Here is a 24,682-nt window from a genome sequence, read left to right on the forward strand (position 1 = left end):
CCCAGCTTCTGGCAAACAGAGGCTAGGGACACCATCCCTGCCCATTCTGGCTAATAGCCATTGATGGACCTATCCTCCATGAACTAATCTAGTTCTTTTTTGAACCCCTTTATAGTCTTGGCCTTCACAACATTCTCTGGCAAGGAGTTCTGCAGGTTGACTGTACATTGTGTGAAAAAATACTTCCTTTTATTTGTTTTAAACCTGCTGCCTATTAATTTAATTTGGTGACCCCGCAGTTGTTGTGTTATGAGACAGAGTAAATAACACTTCCTTATTTACTTTCTCTACACCAGTCATGATTTTATAGACGCCAATCATATCCCCCCTAGTCGTCTCTTTTCCAAGCTGAAAAGTCCCATTCTTATTAATCTCTCCTCATATGGCAGCCGTTCCATACCCCTAATAATTTTTGTTGCCCTTTTCTGAACCTTTTCAAATTCCAATATATCTCTTTTGAGGTGGGGGGACTACATCTGCACGCAGTATTCAAGATGTGGGTGTACCCTGGATTTATATAGAGGCAATATGATCTTTTCTGTCTTATTATCTATTCCTTTCTCAATGATTCCCAACATTCTGTCCGCTTTTTTGACTACCGTTGCACATTAAGTGGATGTTTTCAGAGAACTATCCACAATGACTCCAAGATCTCTTTCTTGAGTGGTAACAGCTAATTTAGACCCCATCATTTTATATGTATAGTTGGGATTATGTTTTCCAATGTGCAGACTTTGCATTTATCAACATTGAATGTCATCTGCTATTTTATTGCCCACCAGTATTGTGAGATCCTTTTGTAGCTCTTCACCGACTGCTTGGGACTTAACTATCTTGAGTAGTTTTGCATCGTCTGCAAATTTTGCCACCTCCCTGTTCAGCCCTTTTTCCAGATCATTTATGAATATTTTGAATAGGACTGGTCCCAGTACAGACCCCTGGGGGACACCACTGTTTACCTCTCTCCATTCTGAAAACTGACCAGTTACCAATCCATGAGAGGACCTTTCCTCTTATCCCAGGGCAGCTTACTTTGGCTAAGAGCCTTTGGTGAGGTACCTTGTCAAAGGCTTTCTGAAAATCTAAGTACACTATATCCACTCGATCCCCCTTGTCCACATGCTTGTTGACCCCCTGAAAGAATTCTAGTAGATTGGTGAGGCATGATTTTCCTTTACAAAAACCATGTTGGCTTTTTCTCAACAAATTATGTTCATCTATGTCTCTGACAATTTTGTTCTTTACTATAGTTTCAGCCAGTTTACCCAGTACTGAAGTCAGTACTGTAATTGCCGGGATCACCACTGAAGCCTTTTTAAAAATTGGCGTCACATTAGCTATCTTCCAGTCATTTGGTGCAGAAGCTGATTTAAATGATAGGTTACAAACTATAGGTAGTAGTTCAATTTCACATTTGGGTTCCTTCAGAACTCTTGGGTGAATACCATCTGGTCCTGGTGACTTATTACTGTTTAGTTTATCAATTTGTCCCCAAACCTCCTCTAATGAGACCTCAATCTGGAACAGTTCCTCATATTTGTCACCTAAAATGAAATGGCTCAGGTTTGGGAATTTCCCTCACATCCTCAGCTGTGAAGACCGATGCAAAGAATTCATTTAGTTTCTCTGCAATGGCCTTATCGTTCTTGAGTGCTCTTTTTAGCATGTTGATTGTCCAGTGGCCCCACTAGTTGTTTAGCAGGCTTCCTGCTTCTGATGTACTTAAACATTTTTTTGCTATTACTTTTTGAGTCTTTGGCTAGCTGTTCTTCAAATTCTTTTTTGGCCTCCTAATTATATTTTTACATTTCATTTGCCAGAGTTTATGATCCTTTCTATTTTCCTCACTAGGGTTTAACTTCCACTTTTTAAAGGATGCCTTTTTGCCTCTCACTGCTTCTTTTACTTTGTTGGGTAGCCACCGTGCACTTTTTTGATTCCCTTACAATTTTTTTATTTGGGGTATACATACGTTTGTGTATGTATATAGATGGGGTTAGGGTAACTTTGGCACAACTGAGTCTGGTTATGAGATGTCAAGGTTTGAGTCAGCAGGGAATTTGAATTCTTTCACAGATTCAGTGGAGGTGGTTTCTTCAGGTTAAGGGTGAGGTTACTGGTAAGCTACTATGGGAATCTCATATTGCAGTAGTGCTCACCAACGTGTGGATAATTTTTATGAGCTACTGAAAAAAATGTGAAAAGAAAGAGATTAGAAATTCTGACTACAGCTTTTCTTTCTGAAATGATGGCAGGGTCTTTGGAAGGAGCTACATGCATCTGTCTCTTCTATTTCCATACACAACAAACACAAGAGCCCTATGGAAGAATGTGATGAACAGTATACTTGCTTTGGGAAAACATTTTCTTTGGCTTTTCAAACCTGTTTGAACCGGTTCCGGTTTCTGAGCAAAGAAAATACTCCTTTTAGTGCAAGTGCAAGAACATGAATCTCTACTCATGTCATGTAAAAGTAAGAAAAGTGAAGTAAAGAAAAGACTCAGATAAACCAACAGCAGCATTAGTAAATCAGCAAACATTCTGAATGTATCTGGCAGTTATTCATGAAACACTTAGGAATTCAACACGATACCATTATTAATTTTTTCCTGCAGTCACAAATTAGTTAAGCTTCAGTGAGCCATGTGAGGAGGGACAAAGAATTTTTAAAACAAAGCTGAGATTTTGACCTTTAATCAACACAACTGTTCTTTTTTCTTAAAACACCTATTGATTTTTCTTCAGGTTAGTCTTCTCTTTCTGGGCTTTTGTCCATATCATACAGTGAACACGCAGGAGTACCAATGAAGTTGATCCTGCCCTAATGGCAGCTTGTGTGTGTGTGTAGATAGGTAACTGACAGCAGAAACCTTATGTCAGTGGGCAGAAGATTTCAAGTGAACATTTATTTGGAATGTCCAAGGAAGGCCTGCATATATCCTACATTAAAGTCATTACGCGTCTATAATTAGAAAAAATTTGATTGGGTCATTTTTTTGATTGGGTCCAATTTTAATTGGACTCATGATAACTAGGGGTCGGATCCAAAGTCCACTGAAAATAAAGGAAAGACTCCCTTTGATTTCAGTAAGTTTTGGTTCAGGCTCTAGGCACATGGCTTTACTAGCAGAGGGATTTGAAAAGAAAAAGTTACAACATTTTAGAAATCTCTCTAGAACATTCCTGAAAGACTTGTTTTGTGACATATGCAAAATGTATATCTAAAAATAAAAGGTATTATGGGTATGACTTTGGGGTATGCATACTAATAGGCTTATAGTGAGAAGATAGTTGCAGCCTTCACTGTGGAATGGCTACCATCCCTCCATAACAACACACATACATACATGCACATATTATCTGTGATGGTGATATCCATGTGCAAAATTACATTTATCATGAGAGAGTGCTTTGAGATGCAGGAGGGTAATACTCACTAGAAGTCTACTTAAACATGTAAAACTATGTAGAGATCCAGTTGTCTTTAAACATTGCTCTTGCATGGAGGTTATTTTGTTGTAAATTAAGGACTGCAACTAGTGGACTATAGTATTACTGGTTATTTGTTTTAATATTATTTTGTTTAAACAATATGAAGCACACAAATACTACAGTGATTAGGTGTCCTATACGAATTTTATATACATTATTCCTTAATGGTATAATTATTTGCTTTCAAACCAGTATCTAGCAATTTGTCCTTTTTTTAACCTTACTAGAAAGTAGCAGTAGCAGTTTAACTCTGAACATGTCACCCCTTCAGTGAGCTGGACCATGGATCTGATCCTGTGTGGCAATTCCTATGTTTTTAATTTAAAAAAAAATAAAATGGAGACTTTGGTTAGCATTGACAAAAATAAAAAAGGAGGTTGGTTATCACTGACAAAAGTGGTTCTTTGTTGACGGTGGTAGGAATGGCAGCATCATCCTTGTCAGTGCTTTTAACTTTACACAAAAGCATAGAGCTTGATCCAGCCAGATGCTGATGGCTGCGGCCTGATCAAACAAATCACCTAAGCATTTGTTTAAAGTTAACCATATGTCTAGGTACTGTGTTGGATCAGAGTCAGAGTGCTTAGCATCATTGTGGGATTGAGACCTTCAGGAGAAGACTGCTTTCATTGTCTATCCAGGTTTCAGTTAACGAAAATCCTAGTGCGGCAGGGACAGTTGGGATTATATGCTTGGTAAAAGGCACTTTAACTGATGGATGGATTGGCTGGCAATGATTTTTTTTTTACATCTAGCATAGATTTAAATAAGAAAAGCTCAGTGAAATTGGTGTTTTAATTTTCTTTTGTGACAAAAATTGGTCTGTAAACTGTAGAGCAAACTCAGTGTTACATATAGTTATTTTTAGGCCTCTTCTTTCTGTGCAGAAAATGATTTTAAGTTTTTTTTAGTTATGTGCCTATTAAACTAGAGTTGAGTTTGTTCATTTGAACTTAAGTTAATGTTGAATTTACTTTGAAGCAGTTTCAATTTACCCAATTAAAATAGATTAGGCATGAAATATGCACTGAATTTTTCAATAAGGGAGATGAAGAAGGAATGAGTAGAAGAAAAGGTAGTTTACTTATTTCAAGTTCTCATTGGGGAAACAATTGTATAGAAATCAATGCAGTATAATGACTAAGTATATGAATATGTTGCAATAGATCTCTATATGGATAATCTCCTTGGTATCCACAAATAAATGTCTTCTTAGTTCTCTTCTCTGCTGAGCTTGTGAAATGCATATTTCTCAAAAGCAGCCAGTCTATCCTGGCTTTTATACTCTCCTCAGTCATAGAGTCATAGAACGAAGAACTGGAAGGGGCCTCAGTAGGTCATCTAGTCCAGTCCCCTGCACTGAGGCAGGACAGTGTTATCTAGACCATCCCTGACAGCGTTTCTCTAACTTGTTCTTAAAAACCTCCCATGACAGAGATTCTACAATCTCCCTAGGTAATTTATTCCAGTGCTTAACTACCCTTATAGTTAGGAAGTTTTTCCCAATGTCTAACATAAATCTCCCTTGTTGCAATTTAAGCCCATTACTTTTTGTCCTGTCCTTAGTGGATAAGGAGTACAATTTATCATCCTCCAAGTATAACAACTTTTTATGTATTTGAAGATTATCATTCCCCCCACTCCTCTTTCCCCTGTAAATCATGTTTTCTAGACCTTTAATCATTTTGGTTGCTCTCCTCAGAACTTTCTCCAGTTCATCCACATCTTTCCTGAAGTGTGGTGCACAGAACTGGACATTGTATTCCAGGTGAGGCCTTATCATTGATGAGCAGAGTGGAAGAATTACTTCTTGTGTCTTGCTTACCCCACTCCTGCTAATACATCCCAGAATCATGTTTGCTTTTTTTGCAACAGTGTCACATTGTTGACTGATTTAGTTTGATATCCACTATAACCCCCAGACCATTTTCTGCAGTACTCCCTTCTAGGCAGCTATTTCCCATTTTGCATGTGTGCTATTGATTATTCCTTCGTAAGTGTAGTACTTTGCATTTGTCCTTATTGAATTGTATTCTGTTTATTTCAAACCATTTCTTCATTTTCTCAAGACCATTTTGAATTCTAATCCTGTCCTCCATAGCGTTTGCAACCCCTCCCAGCTTGGTATCACCTGTAAACTTTATAAGAGTACTCTCTATGGCATTATCCAAATCATGTATGAAGATATTGGATAGAACTGGACCCAGGACAGATCCCTGAAGGACCCTACTCAATATGCCCTTCCAGCTTGATTGTGAACCATTGATAGCTACTCTCTAAGTACAGTTTTCGAACCACTTGTGCACCCACCTTATAGTAGGTTCATCTAGGCTATATTTCTCTAGTTTGGTTATGAGAAGGTCATGCGAGACAGTATCAAAAGCCTTACTAATGTCGATATGAAATATACAAGGTTAGTATAGATGACCTGAGCTCTTTTGTTAGGTAAAAGGATTATTCTGCCATTTATTGTGTTTCTGTCAATAACTACTTTCTCCAAATCTTATGGTATGCCTACACTACAATGTACTGTGACATAAGCCCATGCTTAAACTCAGACTCAAGCCTAACCCCCCTCTCATCTACACTGCAATTATGCTAATGTAGGCTTGGACCCTGGGTTCCAGGACCTTGCAGAGTCTGAGCACGAGTCAAGCCATGACCCAGGGTTCGACCCCAATTGCTTTGCAGTGTAGAAGCAGCCCCACTTGACTCGTGTCCTGGGAGTCCACCAGAAGTATCCCATAATTCCATGGGCCAAATTCCTTAATCCTCTCTATCCCAACAATCTCCAGTTGACTCTACTGAAAATGGAAGTTGACCACCCCACCCCACTCCCCGGCGTACAGCAGCAGTTCAGGTCATCATTAACCCATTCTCTTCTGATCACCAATCTGCAAGCACACTCTCGGAGAGCCTCCTGGATTTGCAATGGAGCCTGAGCAGAGCATGCCTTTTGAGAAATGAGCTGCTTTATCATCACGGGAGCACAGCCAGATTTTGGTGAATCTCTGGTGCGAGGCCAGTAGAACTGGAATTTAGCAAAAGCACCAGAAATGACCATGTGTACCAACAGATAGCTAAAAAGCTGGCAGCCTTGCAGATTTTCCTGACAGGTGATCAGTCCAGGGAGTGTATTAAGAGGCTGAAAAGCAAGTATCAGAAGACCAGGGACAAGGACTGCACCTCCGACAACTCGCCAACAATGTGCCCACTTTTTGTGGAGTTTGATACATGATACAATCATGATTTCAGATAAGAAAGCTAAAAACATGATTAGGAACATTAATAAGCAAACCAAAGTACAGCAATTCACATTTCAATAAATTCCATACATAAACCCATACTGACCCCCACAGTTCATTAATCATCATGTCATTCATAAATACATTGTATGGTAATCAAGCCCACACACCTTCCAAAGCACTAAATGTCCTGCCCCAACATTTGATTAGCCCCTTCCTCCCACAAACACATTCTTACAGACACTATTCCCCCTCTTCCATTGGGCCGTGCAAGTCCATAATGTGAGCACATAAAGCATCCCTGACTTCTGGTGCCTGGGTGCAACCAGCTCCAACTGTGGTAGCTGCACTTTCTGGCTGAGGTTACCCATCCATCATCCCCTCTCTGTCATAGGTCCATTCAGGGGGAAATGGCTCACCTCTGGCTTCACAAAGATTATGAAGAGCACAGCAAGTCACTGTAATGCGACAGCATTGATGACACTGGTATCCAAACAGTCTGTAGGCATCTCCAACGTGATTTTAATCTGCCAAAAGCACATTCAACAACCATTCTATCCCTGCTGACAGTGTAATTAAACTTTCTTTTGCTAGGGCCTCTGAAATCAGGGTATGGTTTCATAAACCAAGGCAAAAGGAGTATGTTGGGTCCCCCAGAATAATGGTGGAGACACTGACTCCATTTATGTCAATGTTATTTGGTGGGAATAGTGTCTCAGCCTGTCCATGAATGTAGATTCCCGAGCGGCGAAAAACTCAGGCATCATGAACTCTTCCAGTACAGCCCATATTGACATTCATAAATTGGCCTCTATGGTCCACAAGTAGGTGTAGTACCCGTGTGCTTCTTGAGGAAGGCAAACTGTGGGCACATGAGTCCCATCAATGACCATGGCGAAGTTAGGAATCCCCATTCTTTCAAAGTTAGCTTTACCTAAGCAATATCATTAATGACTACCTCGTTGGGGTAACCACATGCCTGATTGCCTCAGAAACCTCTGCCACCACTTTACCCACAGTGGACTTTCCAACCCCAAACTGGTTGGCAACGGACCTGTAGCAGTCTGGTATAACCAGCTTCCAGATGGTAATAGCAACCTGCTTCTGGACTGGCAAGGGTGACCTCAGTTGTGTCTTTTTATGGTGGAGGGTGGTGGCAAGCTGCTCACAAAGCTCCAGATTTGCTTTCTTCATGCAAAAAAGTTCTGGACCCACTGCTGATCTCTCCAGGTCTGCATGACAGCATGATCCCACCAGTCTGTGTTTGTGGCCCTGCGCCAGAAGCGCTGTCTACGTAGAGGTCATCAGTGGCCATGCCAATTTTACTTAGCATCTGCCAGTGCAAGTCTGCCATGACAGGGTACTCCTCCTCTGCCGCCTTCTCCTGCTCCATCAGGAAATCTGTCAGGTACTTTGGTGGGACAGAAAATACTGTTGAAATGTCCACTAGTGCCTCACGGATGCTCTGCCAGTTTCCTGACACAGGAGTGAAAGCACAAGCAAGAGAAGTTCTTCAAAAGGCACCTCCTCCATGTTGCTGGCTCTGATAGCTGGGAGCACACAGACCAAAATGACTGATTGGCAGGCTGCGTTGGTGGGTTATTCAAACTTCCTGTAATATGGATGGTAGGCAGGAAAGTTTTCCCACTGTGCATCATGGTCATAGGGCTAGAGCAGCCACATTTCAGGGAGGAACTAGGGACTCTGGGATATGGTTGGTTTGACTTGGGTCTGCGCTGCAGTGTGGATGCCAGAGCCCGAGGTTTGAGCATGGGTTAGAAAAGACTCAATGTAGGATTAAATCCCACTAACCCATGGTTTACATTGAGTGTAGACATACCATTAATGGGTTTCTGCTCACATGGCCAATTCTTGTTCTCAAAATAGTTCTTTTGCAGTGGCATGTTTAGCCATGAGGTAGATCTGTCATCTGGATCCTGTGTTTGCTGCTTGTGTTTTTCCAATGTCATTGGCTTGATGGGCAAGTGTTAATTCTGTCAGTTGACAACCACTGTTAGAAGCTTTTTGGATGTCATCAGAAACGGAGTCCATGCCCTTGGTTTTGTTCACATATCTTCTGTTTCTCAGCTAAGGCAAGGGATCTGTTTGATCCAGGAGTTTTCTTACTATCTTTCAATAGTTTGTGCTAGAGTTTTTAAAAATTGAGATAGAGGGTACAGTAGCAGCCACCTTTCGCCACTTCTTATCTAACTGCTTGGAAAATAAAAGCAAACATGAGCAAAAAAATAAAAATAAAAGTAGTATGTGGGCTTTTTGTAACAGAAAACAGCCAAAACCACATCTGAGCATTTTTTGTCTACTCAGTTGGCTTTGCTAAAAATCAAAGCCACAGTTTAATGATATTCAATTAATATAGTTGAGTCGTATTTTAATCAGGAAAACTGATGACAGTTTAATAACAATTAAAGACATGAGATAGCTGTATGCATGGCAAATAACTTGCATTCCCAAGTAACAGTTCTATACTATTACAGAGCCCAGATGATGAAAGTTTTATTCAGCATAGTAAATTATCTGTATTTATACATATTTACATCTTTTTAAAAGTGAAATGTCTTGTCTTATGTTTTTGGGCACATAAAATAGATGTCCAGACAAAAACACTGGGGTTTGTGTTTCTTTGGTTTTTTTTTTTTAACCTAAGCAGATTTTAGAAGTTAAAAAAACCTTATGAAGTGACCTTCTCTAAAGTGCTTATTTTGTATTTACAGATTAATGCATTGGGCATGTTGAACATTCAACTGATTTGAATTTAGAAGTGCTGAATTCTCCCCAAACTGGTGTCTCCTAGTTAAGAAGTTCTTCATCTTTAAAAACTGTATATGTTGCAGTCACAATACTTCCATTTACATTGGTTTATGTCTTACTGTGTATGACATACTATTCAAAAGCAAATCAACCACTAAAACATGCTTATCGTGGAATTTGCAGTGGGATTGTAAAACAAAATTATTTTTACCTCGGTTTCAAAACACACAAGAAAAGAACTTATCGCAGGATTTCTTTATTATTTTAGCTCTCAAAATGAAAAAAAAAGGATCCAATATGAAAAAAGTACATAAACCACTGAAGGATTTGTGTGTAATGTTTTAACAATTCAGGTTTGATTTCAATCTCCCAAAAACTATTTTGGAAATAAACAAGGTCACAAATATCAGAGGGGTAGCCGTGTTAGTCTGGATCTGTAAAAAGCAACAAAGAGTCCTGTGGCATCTTATAGACTAACAGGTGCCACAGGACTCTGTTGCTTTTTACAGATCCAGACTAACACGGCTACCCCTCTGATACTTGACACCATGCGAGGCACTGCATTTAGCCATATGGAGTGGAAATCCATCAACCTCATGAAGAAACTTGCACAAGTACAGACAGATATCATCTTCCTTTCCAAATGCAAACAGATGGACATCATACCAAATGGACTGAAGGTGAAAAATCCATTGCTATCTACATACTGCACAGACCACAGTGAGAGATTATGCCATACACTATCAAGGTCACAAATGTTATAGTTGGTTCAATTAATGAAAATGAAGCATTCCCAGTATAAGGAACCACTGCAAACCATTCTCCTATAAACAGAGAAAATTGTGAAAAATACTATGTTGAAAAATCTGTAAGTACAGAAGCTATTTGATCAATATATAAAGAGCTGGTAGGAGACTAGGGAACTGTATGCATACACAGCATTTTCAGACTTGGGTGCCTAAAGTTAGCCACCTAAATCCATACTCTGTACGTAAATACAGATTTAGGCACCCACATTTGAAAATTTTGGCTATAGTATGCAGCCATTTATAACACTTTATATAATTTCCAGAAATTTCCAAATTTCCAAAAAACTATATTAAGGAGTTGAGGTTGAGAGTGTGCATCAGTAACTTAATGGCAAAAAACATTACAGGGATGTTGTAATTATCCCAACACAAAGCATTTAAAGACCCAGGAAATTTAAAGTTAAGGTTACACTTAAAACAAATCCAAATACAATAAGGTAAGAAATGCACAGATAAGGCACCCAAACAACCTTAACTCTGCCCTGGAGTAATACCATATGATTGTTTGTTATTTTAGAGTCTGCAGTTCCAAATCAGAGGAAACCATTTTTAAAGACACATTAGCTTTCTTTTTATTTTTTTTTCCCTCTTGTGGCATCACTGTGTGTGTCTAGCTGCTAAACTCTCCCTGTAGCTGCAGAGTGAGGCCAAAGATGATCAAGTGCAGGGTTTCATTACTTGCCAACTCAAACAAATTTCTGTTTTTTGAGGAAGATAAAGTAACATCGGATACTATGATTAGTATTGTGACATTACCCAGAGTACAATCTGGAATGTTGAACAGCTGTGTCCCCTCAATTCTCCAGCCTGGGGTGTCTTTTACACTGCTCCACTTTGAAAACAGCCACTCCTGGTCTGCCCCCACACAGCCTCCAGCATATAAATTACTCCCAGCTGTATTATGTGAGTGCTCTAGCCAGCCACTCCTAAATTATATTGGAGAGTGACACCAGCAAATTTCCGGTCCCTGACTAATCCTCAGAAGTGTGTGTCTTGTACTGCCCACTACCCTCGAGGCCAATACAAGCTCATAGAAAGTCTGTCAGTTTATTAAGAGCACAAATCTCAAATAGACTTTCCAAAACACTTCAATGCAAACACACTGGTTCAGATAAAACAATCAGAATTTGGTTACAAGGAAATAAAAGGTAAAATGCAATTAATATCTAACAGGCTAAGTGAATTCAAAGCAAAAAGTCTCTCTCACCACATGCTTTTGCAGCCTTACTGGCTGGATGCCTTTCAGCCTGGATCCCCTCACCCAGTCCAATGCTCCTTTCCTTATCCTTCAGTCATTGTAGATGCTGTGGACAGAGACAAAGGGACGAGAGATGACTTGTATCCTCTGTTCTCACTTCTTATAGTTATTTTCCTCTTTGAAAATCATTTCCAGCTGAAGTTCAGGCGACAGAAAATCTCTTTGCACAGGAACCTCCAGCTGTTCCATTTCCAAGATGTAAATTTCTCACTCACACCCTTCCTGCCAAGGAATGACTGCTTAACCAGGTGATAATCCATTTGATTATGTTGACAGCTGGCTGAGGTGTTGGCCAGCCGTTTGTCTCCGGGGAACTGGTTTGAAGCTGTTTCCCAAACTTGGAACATGTCATATATAGTAGAATTTTATAACTTTACCTACAATGTTGCTACACATATTTTACTGGGACAATAATGTTCAGCAGCTTATGGGTTTTCAAATGATTCCTCACAAGGCACTTTGTACAAAATTTGTTAGTTTTGTAAAAAGGGTGAACATAAGGGTACAGGCTGTCACAAGTATATTCATTTTTAATTACTGTGTGTGTAGATAGATAAAAAGACAGAAATTAGTTTCAGCTTTCAGGCTATGAGCACAGTTACCCAAGTAGCCTTTGTTGTCACAAAGTTTGGGTAGCTGACTTCCCTTTATTTTTTCACTCTTCTGTCTCTCCTTGTTTTATCTGCATTGATCTTGTAAATGTTAACAAAATTACACAAACCAACATCCCTATCAAGGCCACTAATTTCACCTGAATCTTGCTCTACCCCCACCAAAGGAAAACAAGGAAAGTAACTTTTTATTGATATCTCTTCAGCACCACCCCCCGCCCACCCCTACTTCCCAAACTACTAACAAAATGAAGCTTTTAGGCTGTTTTCACTTCTTAATTTTTGACTGTTTCTAGGTTGTTTTCCCCTGGGAAGCCTTCACATCTTCCATCAGCCACCTACCCTTCAACACTCACTTTGTTGTGGTTCTGAAAGCTGCTGGTCACCTTGCTGATATTGAGCCCATGAAAATAGGACACTGCAAGTTGACATTCCCCTTTGACCAATAGTGTTATAAGATCCCCACTAATCCTCTTGTCTTCCTTTTTCTGTCATTCCCCTCCTCCCTTCAACTTTCTCACCCCCTCCATTGTTTCTCTGCTGCTCTTCTGCTCCCAGAAGCATCTTCAGATAATGGGATATTAGACATGTTCACTTTCTGCTAATAGCACAAGTAAAGAGCATAAGGGATACAGTGCAGAAACTAGAAAAGGGTGAAGGGACTAACATGTAGGAAGGAGAATAACAGATGGGCAGAAAGAGAGAACTCACAGAGGAAAGTTTCCTACATGCATCAGGAGTTATGCACAACCTTCTCTTTTATCCCAGTGCTCTTTTATTTTTCCCTGGAAAATGTTGTAGTAGAACAATTCCATCCATACCTCTATCCACCCCTAATGGCTTGATACCCCTGGCTGTTGAATGATGGTTAATATTACCCAGGATCCTTATATCTCAATTTATTTTTCTGTCTTTTTTTAATCACTCCTCTCAAATTGTGTGAAGGAAATTGGCTAGTTTTCTTCTAGCTAATTCAGAGTACTCTCTCTGCCTCTGGAAGCTGAGTGTCTTGTCAGGTTACTCAGTGATTTGAGCATTGGTCTGCTAAACCCAGGGTTGTGAGTTCAATCCTTGAGGGGGCCATTTAGGGATCTGGGGCAAAAATCTGTCTGGGGATTGGTCCTGCTTTGAGCAGGGGGTTGGACTAGATGACCTCCTGAGGTCCCTTCCAACCCCGATATTCTATGATTCTAAGACAAGTTGCACCTGCTACTCAGTTAGTTGGATTCTTCATGAACCAGGTGTAATGCTGAAAACTGCTATTTGCATGAATGGATGCAAACCTTTGTGTAGCTCTAATTGATTTCTTTTCAGATGTAAATATATCTTTGTACTGTGGCTTGTTAGTATTTTATTTAGTTTCCATATGCTGCGTTTCATGATGTTTTAATTGTTGTCCTTAAATTTTAACTGAGCAGCATTTCAGTAGAGTAGACACTTTAGAATAATAATAGTTTTAGCATCATTAAAATTTGCAAATTGGATTACAAATAACAAAATAAATGTTTCAAGTTATTCTGTCTGGCTTCATTCCTTAATTTTTTTAATGGCACAAAATTAGTGGAGACTCTGGGCCAGATTAACCCTTGTTTAGCTATATTGGCGGCCCATTCTTTTTAGCAGTCTTTGTTACATCTCCTATTAGAATTAACCTCACAGATGTCAGACTAATTTTTTTCCCTTTAATCTTTTTCCTGTGTTCTTAGTGTTTATAAAAAAAAGCAGAAAGACATAACGGGCAACTGGCAATTGCACTTCAGAATTAACATATGACTCTGATCAGCATAAGACCCAGCAACTTAAAACCAATTTTCAAGTTTTGTAAACCCCAGTCCTGTGCTGACTTCAGAAATGCTACTTACTTGCCCAAAGTTAAGCATGTGTGTAAGTGTTTGCAGGGCCTGGGCCTTAATGTGTTTTGGAAAACTTCAGGCAAATCATTCACATTTAATAATAAACTGTCTCCATTTGTTTTTGTATGCAATGTATTAGATTAAACAAATATCCTAATGAGTGGTGTTGACTGACAAATGTGTGATTATTGAGGAGGGAGGGTAATGTATGGCATTGCCTGGCTGTTGATAGGGCGTGTTGGTGTGAAATGCTAAATGGAAAGGTACAGGGCAAGGATTGCCTTGTCGGTGATATGGTAGAGCTATGCACTTAAAGTGCTATTTATCATTTAGTAAATAACTATTTAAAACTTCCAAATGATACCAGTGCTGATATGTCAAAAGCCAGATTGTTGTTTCAGTAGGTTATTGCACTCTTGTAATGGATTCCTTTCAGCAGGAAGGGAGAAGATTATTTCAGAACAGATTACAAACCGTACATTTGACATTGCATTACAGTTAAAATACATCTCCAACAATTTTAAGGAATCAAACTGAACAACTTCAGAGACATAGTCACAGCAGTTAACTGTAGTACCTCCAAGGTGAACAACAAAAATATATCACATCACAAAACAAAAAGGCTTAAATATTCCTTTGTGTCTTTTTTTCTAATATAGAGAATGCATTTAGTAGTCTGTCTCCATTACTGTATAGAAATTGAAAACATTCCTAATGCTTTGAACTTGTAAGCCCAGAGTCACAGCAGGTCTGTACACAAAATAAGTACAAGTGTGCATTCCTACCACATGCAGTAAGATTTATCCTATAGACCCATGCCTCTGAGGAATTCAGCTAAACACAAAAGACCCTCAGGTAGAGAAAGGCAACTGGGGTCAGGAGAACTAGCTGCACACATAAATAGATTCCTGCTGGAAAGGTCATTAACAGGCATCCAGGACTCCAGGCTAGGAATTAGTTTCTTGGACCATTAGCAGTAAAAAGCCTAGCAATTGAATGGGATTCAGTGCCCTATTAAAAATTAGCAAGAACAATTGGAGCTTTTCCAATTATAATAGGAATCAGACTTCATAGATCATTTTGCCTTGTCTAGTATGTGGTTTCTATATTCTGAATAATATGAATATGATGCATTTATATGTTATTAAAATAGTATCTCTGTAAATGTTTTGTCTGTTTAATGAGGTTTTGTAAGTACATTACAGTGAGGACAATGAAAGTTAGAAGAACTGGAATTTAGTGTCATCCTAAGAATTTACTGTTGATTCCAAGTATTGAGCCTCCTAAAAGTGTACAGTTAACCATAAAATAATTATTTTTTTTACATATACAAATATTATATTGTATCAACTTTCTATATAATCTCAGGTATTAAAGTGCTGATGTGGTTTCATATAAACAATACATTTAATGTAAGTATATTCCCATCTTTTCCCCCTGTTATTCAGACTTCTCTAAATAGAATTTCCAAAGCTAGTGCTTGAATGGACACTAAGAGCAGCCTCTTTGCTCTGATTTCAGTACTGACCACCTGTCCCAAATTTGTGAGTAGATGACAGGGTCATTGTCCAGCTATGCTGGAAGAAGGACAGGAGGGACTGGATGTGGTTTTAATTAGGCCACAACTTTATTTTTAAATATCTGGTAGTACTCAGCTGATAAAAATTGTACAGTTCAGGTAATTCCATAATCATTTCCATATACTCAGGGGCTGCCATTAGCCCTCCCCCTTTTCCATTCTGATCCCAGCCAACCCACTGCTCAGATCCTGCCACCCTCTCCCTCTCTTAGGAGGGTTAAGGGGGGTCATAAAGTGTTAGGGGCTGCAATGACTGGTACAGCAAGGAGTCAATCCCCTTCCTTTTTCTCTGCTCCTTTAAAAAGTGCCTCCTTAAAATCCTTTACCTATCCTTTCTGTCTGTATCCATTCTCTATGGAATACCTGCACTGGACATTTACCTCAAGGGGGAGCCAGCAATTAATTTGGCTGGCCTCTCCCCATTGCTGGCCAGGGTCCTAGACATTTACTGACATCTTCTTTAATGCTGGCCAGAAATGTGTCAGCTCCCCAATCAGATAGGTGAGCCCCATCATCCCTGAATAACTCGGAGGCCCCGTAAACAGATGAGAAATTACTAATCCCCCTTGACCTCAGAGGAATTAGGCCACCATCCTGTTCATGTACCTCTTAGTCATCTACACTTTACCTAACTCAAGATTCTAAAACTAACTTCATATGATACTATCTAGGAGCTTTAAATGTACAAAAGCACTATAAAATCATAGAAATGTAGGGCTGGAAAGGACCTCAAAAAATCCTCAAGTCCAGCTCCCTGCACTGAGGCAGGACCAAATATCCTGGACCATCCCTGACAGGTGTTTGTCCAAACTGTTCTTAAAAGCCTGCAATTCCACAGCCTCTCTTGGAAGCCTATTCCAGAACTTAACTACCATTATAGTTAGAAAGTTTTTCCTAATACCTAACCTAAATCTTCCTTGCTGCAGATTGTCAATTATTTCTTGTCCTGCTTTCAGTGGACATGGAGAATAATTGATCACAGTCCTCTTTATAATAGCCTTTATTTGAAGACTGTTAACAGGTTCCCCCCCAACCCCCAGTCTTCTTTTCTCAAGACTAAACATGCACAGTTTTTTTAATCAACCTTTCCTCATTGGTCAGGTTTTCTAAACCTTTTCTCATTTTTGTTGCTTTCCTCTGCACTTTCTCCAATTTGTTCACATCTTTCCTAAATTGTGATGTCAAGAACTGAACACAGTACTCCAGCTGAGGCTTCACCAGTGCTGAGTAGCACAGGCGCTGGCTTCTAATTTTCTCTGGGGGTGCTCAACCCCTGTTCAGCACCAGGCCCTAATCCCACTGCACCCCTGCATCCCACCATGCAACTATGCCCCTTTGGGCTGTGATCTCATCACATCACATAAAGTAAGCAGTGTCATGTTAGGTCAATACTTGGATAAGAGTCCTGTAGAAAAAAGCCAGGTACTGCAGGAAATGGTGCTGATGCTGGTAGGTGGCACTGTTCTCTGAGTCAGTGCTGGATCAATGCTCCAGCATGGTTTGTGGTGTTGGAGGTTTTGTAGTGGGCCAGATCTCCAGGTAGTATACATTGGTGTAGCTGTATTGAAATCATCAGTTGATCATCTGGCCCATCATGTTTGGATGTCAGGTAAAACTGAGGCCCTGATCAATTGTGATCTTTAAAAAAAAAAAAATTATACTTTTTGTAAAAGTAATATTTTGTTACCCCTGATACTCTGGCCAAATTGCTCTTTGAGTATCTACACTTTGGCTACCTAATAAACTCCCTGTAGTTTCAGCTGGAAAAGTCTTCTTCAGTACCTGCCTTACACCATTGTGTGGTGTTGCTCTGCTCTGTTACACAGGAGCATTAAAGGTTGTGATGACTGAACTTCTGCATCATAAGCCCTGTCTAACGTAACTGCCCCCTCATTGTTAGTATAAGAAATTGACTGAAAAAGGGATACATGGGTGTAAGAGCTCCAAATATATCATCCAAATTACTATGGATCTTTCAGCTATGTATTCTGTTTCTCTTGATAATTGAAAGAGACTAGAGCCCTGAAATCAACAAGGAAATATTATATTTTTAAAAAGTCACTAAACTGTTTAACTTAGTAAGTAAACAACTGTGCTTTTATCTTTAATAATACGAAGTCTTGTGTGAGATTGTAGGTGAAATGAAAGGCCTCTCCATTAAGTGCCTGGTGTACAGCAGGCCTCCTTAACAAGTTTCAGTGTCTAATCTATCTCACACCTTTTGGAACAGTTTAATAAGTAGTATAATTACATGTAAGCATATTTAAACTCAGGAAACCCCCAAAATAACATCATCAATGTTCAAGAGTCCTATTCATTCTTTTGTGTCTGCCAAACTCTTTTGTGATGGTTTTATTAATTGTTATATTTTGACAGGAAGAAATTTTTGCTTGTTTTTTCCAGCCTGAAGAACTACCTTGTCTCTCTGAAGGGCAGCTTGTGACTCTTCTGGAAGAATGTATGCAGTTCCCAAGAACAATAAGCAATGTTACTGACTCAGAATTACAGGAATCTCTTTCTGATGGAATAAGTCCCTCTTGTTACGCAACTCAAGACTCCACCCTGCTCTCCAGGTCTACTCTATCCAAACTGTTAGATGAAGCCCGTAGTGTGGTGAAGTTAACAGCTCAGGAGAGGGCAGGTATTGAAGATAAAAGTATATGTGAAAGTGCAGAGAGTGAAACCTGTGGCTACTATCTCAGTAAAGCTTTGGCCATTAGTCATTCATCAAATCATGATTCTGTGGCCCAAATAGAAGAACCTGATGACCTAGAAAGTTCACAGGAGATGGAGAATAAGAATAATACTGAAGGTTACTTTATGTCAAGAGCACTCAGCGCAAAAAGATTGAAAAAACCCTCTTTCTTGGATGAACTATTTTATTGCATCAGCATGAACAATGAGCTATCCACAGAAGCTGACATTCCCAGCATACCATTGCAGACCAGAGGAGGTGAGGCTCTTAACAACCATTTAGAATAGGCTTTTGATTAAGATGAACAAAAGAAGCAGGTTCTCACCAAAGGTATTCACTAATGCAGTACAATTATAGTGGTGGGGCAACAAAGTACTTTTATAAAGCATAAAACCATGCCAAAAATAACACACGCAAACTGTTTTTCAAAATTCTTGCTCTGATGTAATTCCCCCCCCCCCCCAATAAATAGTTTTATGAAATACTAGTAGCTGAAAGCCCATGCTGTCACATGGGTATCATTCATAAAGTCAAAATGGCTGAGAACTTAAAAATTGATGGTAACAGATTGCAAAACCCAGTGAGGATTCAACCTGGTGATATTCTGAACAAAAAGAGCCCTCAATCATGCTTGTAGCTGTTTCTATCGCTTCAGAGTGACAATCCTGGAATCTTATTATATTGATTATACTATCAATAGTATCAAAGAGTACTCCCTTCTCTTCATGTGTATAATGCCTGCATCTGTAACTTTCACTCCATGCAGCTGAAGAAGTGAGGATTTTTACCCATGAAAGCGTATGCCCAAATAAATCTGTTAGTCTTTAAGGTGCCACCGGACTCCTTGTTGTTTTTGTGGATACAGACTAACATGGCTTCACCCTGATACTTGATAGTATTGATTGTGATTAATACTCTCAATGGGAAAATAATGCTAGATACACATGTAATATTTTTTTATAATAGTAAAACCTGTCGTTTCTTTTCTTCTTCTTGAACTTCCTGTCTGTTTCTGGAGAACATATATTCTCATACTAGTTTCCAGGCTAATTCACACGAGTCCCAACATATATCTATTGAGTTGTTTCTCTGATATGACAAGCTCCATACTTAAAAAATAAAATAAAATGATATCATGATCTAAATATAAGAAAAATTAATCCGAATTGCTTACAGCACTTCAACTCTGTATGCTGACAGCATGCACATGGTCTAAAAGTATACTAAATATACATATTGGTATTCTATATATTGGTTTTTGTTGTTTACATTCAGTAAAGACAGACTTGTACATATCACCCAGTGCAGAGTTAAATAGAGACTATATATTACTATAAAATTTTAGGTGTGTCCACATTTCTAATTTCTTTTACTGATGCAAAATGTTTGTATTATGATATTTTAATAAAAATCCAAATTCAGATTTTTAGCCTAATAGCTGTGTGAGTCACCCCTCTTTTTTTAAAAAAAGAACTGTGTTCTAATAAATCAGCTAGGCACATATCTATACATCATTGCTAGATTAAAATTGCATCAGATTGATAAAACATTGTTAATGTTACAGAGTCTGTGATAAATCGAGATAGTTTGGTTATATTGTAATTTAACAAAATCCTCTTTAATTTACTAAATTAGACTTCATCATTTACTAATTATTGTCATTATATATCTAATCACTTCCAAATTTGGATTCAGGTATAATTTAGCAGAGCACCGTCACACCTCCTTATTGCAGTAGCATTTTTGAGCTCTGATTATAATGGTTGCTTTGATTGCACATTATTCTGCTTCCCCATTCTGTAAAAATGATGCCTCACTTTATACTGTTATCACTCCACATATCAGGAATGAGGAGGTAAGAAAGACTGTCAAAAACTGAGCCTGCAGAGAGAAGACCCTGCTTACCACACCCCAGTCTTATCTTACCACCTCATCCTGGAAGCATGGAGAGACAACTCTGCAAGTTCTTTCTCCCCTTTCCTTCTCAAAAGAAATACGATAATGGCAGGTGTAAGGATGACAGAGAGAAGAGATCAGAGAAGGACAAACCAGAGATGACAAGCCAGGAAGCAAATAGCCTTCTTTACAAAATTTTAAGAACAGAATGATCACATAGATGAACGCGATTTGTTGGATAAGAGTCAACACAGCTTTTGTAAAGAGACATTGTTCCACACAAATCTATTAGAATTCTTTGGGGGGGGGGTGTCAACAAACATGTGGACAAGGGTGATCCAGTGGATAGAGTGAACTTGGACTTTCAGAGGGTAGGTCCTCTCCTGGATTGGTAACTGGTTAAAAGATAGGAAAGAAAGGGTAAGATTAAATGGTCAGTTTTCAGAATGGAAGGAGTAAATAGTGGTTTCCCCCAGAGATTTGTACTGGGACCAGTGCTGTTCAAGATAGTCACAAATGATCTGGAAAAAGGGGTAAACACTGAGGTGACAAAATTTGCAGATGAACCGTTATCTTATATAGGGCTGTGAGACTAGCAATTTCACTTAGTTCCTGCTTCCTGATAGGACGTTGGAGCCATACTAGCATAATTTGAGGTCTCTTTCTTGCAGAGTAGGGAAAAGAGGAGATCATAACAAAACAAACACCTGGTAAGTAATTTTCCCATGTAGAACATCACATGCTAAAGCGTTGAAGTCTATAGAATTACGTTGTTAGATTTATTACATTAAGGCTCCACATTTGTCATGGAGGTCACCAAGTCATGGATTCTGTGACTTTCTGTCACCTCCGTGACTTCTGCAGTGGCTGGTGCGTCTGGCCCGGGGACTGCCTGAGCAACTTGGGCAGCCCCTGGGTCAGGCTCATTGGCCGCTGCTGGGGCAGTCTCGGCCCGACCCCCCAGCAGTAGGAGTTTGAGTGTGGGGAGGGCTCAGGACTGGGGATTGGGGTGCAGGGTGTTGCTTACCCGAGGTGGGGGAGTTCCCTGGAAGGGTGACAGCAACTCTCCTCCCTCAGCTCCTAGCTTCATGTGCTGACTCCGCCCACAGGCACCACCCCTGCTGCTCTCATTGGCTGCAGTTTCCAGCCAATGGAAGCTGTAGAACTGGGGCTTGAGGCGGAGCGGAGACAGCACGTGGAACTAGGAGCTGGGGCCACCGCTTCCCAGGAGCCAGGTAGGGAGCCTGCTCCAGCCCCACCAACCGCACCCCCCGCCCCAGCACCTGAGGCGCCCCCAGGACCACGACTCCCCCAACACCTGTGGTGGCTGCGAGCCGCATCCCCCTCCCCAGTACCCACAGTGCCCCCCGGGCCGTCCCCCACAGCACTCGCGGCACCCCCAGGCCCACCCTCCCAAGGCACGCCCCCCACCAAGTTTTAGTCAGGGGTATATAGTAAGAGTCATGGACAAGTCACGGGCCATGAATTTTTGTTTACTGCTCGTGACCTGTCCATGACTTTTACTAAAAATACCCATGATTAAAACGTAGCCTTAATAATAATATAAGGGTCTTTGTGTCATGATAGTTCACTATGTCAGCACAACATTGTCTGATATATTTATTCTTTGTTTCTTTAATTGTTGAACAATATTCAGCTATATACACTTTAAAATATGTAAAGTTTAAATGCACATAGTTATTTACCAACCTGTTTTGTTTATCAAATACTTTGAAAGAAAGTAGGTAAGTAGCAGAGATTTTTCGGCCCAAACTTTTGTGGTTCAGTTTTTCATAATGAAAAGCCTCTTCACATTTACCTACTGTCACATGCGTCTTTGGGCATGTCTACACTTACCTCCGGAGCGATCGATCCAGTGGGGGTTGATTTATTGCGTCTAGTGAAGACGCAGTAAGTCGACCGCCGAGCGCTCTCCCGTCAACTCCGGTACTCCACCGGAACAAGAAGTGTAGGCGGAGTCGACGGGGGAGCGTCAGCAGTCGACCTACCGCAGTGAAGACACCGCAGTAAGTAGCTCTAAGTACATCGACTTCAGCTACGCTATTTTCATAGCTGAAGTTGCGTAACTTAGATCAACTTAGCTCACCACCACCCCCCTGCCTCCCCCAGTGTAGACCAGGCCTTAGACTCATCAGATTGGTTCTGGTCAGGTAATTGGAACAAGTGGATATGGCTCATGAAAAGCTGATGATCTGTAGGGCAGAATGAAAGGAAGTATAAAAAAAGAATTCAGACATTTATAATATCAGTTTTCATCCATTTTCCAGTTCCCCATAAATTGAGGCCAATAGAGGGTATTTCAGATGTGCCATTCTGACATTAAAATACATGTAGAACTTAAAATTCAGAAATAAATGTGAGGTATTTTAATTATTTTTGTCAGTTTATTATTGATTATATATATAACATTAAAGAGAAGATCCCATTATTTATCCAAAGGACTAAAGTGATTCCTGCAAAGACAAATCATGTGTAGCTGTAACATTTGTACATGGCCATGACTGGAAGTTCATAACCTTTATCAAGATTGTGAAATTATTCAATATTATATTGATGAGCCCAGTATTACTCCAGTAGCTAGATGTGATAAATTATGTTGACTATTGTAGGAATTAAACCCTTGGAGACTCCAGTGGATTCCAATCTCTGGCTAATACATTTCTTTTCAAAGTTTCAACCCATATTTATTTAAACAGATTTCTTAATCCTTTATTCCAAGCTCCAGGGTTGTTTTTTTAAATTATTTTTAAAAGAGCCATCCCCATAGTGGCATCATGTTATGTATACATATTTAAACTGCACCTAATATAAGAACCACACTAAGGATAATTGTATGTTTTACTTTTTTGGAAATAGGAAACATAGTGAAAAATTCTACCAGACCACTTCACTGGTTAGCCACATAGCCGCAAATCCAAGGGAAGGTAGGGGTAAGACCTTAATGGCCATGGTTGTAGACAGGTCAGGCATGTTTACATACCCCAAACTACTATGGGAATGGCTGATAGCTTTATTTCAGAGCCTCTGCAGGCCATCATGCAGTTTCCCCAGTTCTTGCTCAGCTGAGGAGGAAGCCAGCCTCTCTCTCAATGCTAGCATTGTCTTCTCTATCATCTCAAAACACCTCTGGAACATCATATGTGGCAGTTTGGATGTGGGAGCTTGATGCTTCACTCTGTTACTCTGGTTTTACTTCAGTGTAACTGTTTAAGTGAATGGTGTTATGCCAGTGTAAAGCTGGTGTAATAGAGCGAATACTCAGGCCTGGGGTTTAGAATCATGGACTATTCTTTGGGACATTTGACTTCTGAGAATCTGAGTAGGTGACACAATTCAAGCTGGGCCTTGCAGCTGGATTGAACTCCATCCAACAAAGCTATTTAAGTCCAATATTTGGTCCATTATGCATGAGTTATCCATTGCCCTCTAAGATAGAAAAAATAGATTTATCATGACTCATTAATATTTTTTACTAAAGCACACTGTGTATATATAAATTTCAATGAAAAAATCCTAATATAGTTAGCAATGTACTATACTGCTAAATGTAGTATGACTATAATTCCTAGTATTGTGGAAGTTTAGTATGTGGTAATTATGCTTTTCTAAAAGATAGGGTCTTTGTGGAAGATACTTATTTAAAAATCCTTGATAATGTTTTGGACTTAGACAATTTACGAAGTTAGCAGTGTTTCTACTCTTTCCTACAAGGCCAGGAGAGCATGGGCATTGGCCTGTAGACCTTCTGGGAGAAGGTATGTGCATTGGCCTTCGGTATTTACATTTGTACCTCTCACGCGTTTCTATTGAAGGCTGTATTGTTTTGTCAGAGATAAGATTTCTCTTATAAGATCTACTTTGGGATGTTCACTGAGACTTTCAGAGCGCAGGAGGCAAGAAAGTCTATTTTATCTTAGCTTATTTGGGAAGGGAAAAGCTTATCCAAGTTCTTAAAAATTGTCTTTTTGAGCTTTTGCATCACATCTTATTTCTTTAAATTATTTAAGAAAATACAGTCCTTTGGAGAATGGATGTACTCTAAAGCATTGACATATATTCCTGTAGATTCACTTTCTGAAGTAGATATTGTACAGTATCCCGCAAACTGAATGAAAAACTCAGAAGTTGTTCATATTTCTTCATCGCTATTTAAATACTTAGGGGTTCTTGTCTGCTTTTGACCTGTTCCTTAATATTTGCAGTGGACCTTCTTGTTTTGTCAGGCAAGTGAATCTTACATGCTAGTATCTTACAGTATCAGCTCCCTTGAAGCAGGCAGAAATACAGATTGCAGCGATCCAGGAATTTTACAATATCTTACTGTGGTATTTTAGTGCTTACTGTGATATTTTAGAAGTACTCTGTGCTGAGGAATAATCAGTTACATCAATGTCAATTTATATCCCCCAAGAGTTAAGACATGGAGCATGTTTTGATCTGTAGAATGCAGAGAA

General features: G+C 39.6%; 1 protein-coding gene across 1 annotated transcript in view; it reads left to right on the top strand.

Moving 5' to 3' along the window:
* Positions 1–24,682, top strand: part of FSIP1 (fibrous sheath interacting protein 1) — a 152,890-nt gene that overhangs the window by 126,028 nt on the left and 2,180 nt on the right. Inside the window, exon 10 of the mRNA XM_026651555.1 lies at positions 18,020–18,569. Within this exon, the coding sequence (XP_026507340.1) occupies positions 18,020–18,569 (550 nt within the window). The remainder of the gene's footprint in view (positions 1–18,019; positions 18,570–24,682) is intronic.

The sequence above is a fragment of the Terrapene carolina genome, unplaced genomic scaffold (genome assembly GCF_002925995.2).
Source record: "Terrapene carolina triunguis isolate 2854851 unplaced genomic scaffold, T_m_triunguis-2.0 Scaffold96, whole genome shotgun sequence".
Classification (NCBI taxonomy): domain Eukaryota; kingdom Metazoa; phylum Chordata; order Testudines; family Emydidae; genus Terrapene; species Terrapene triunguis.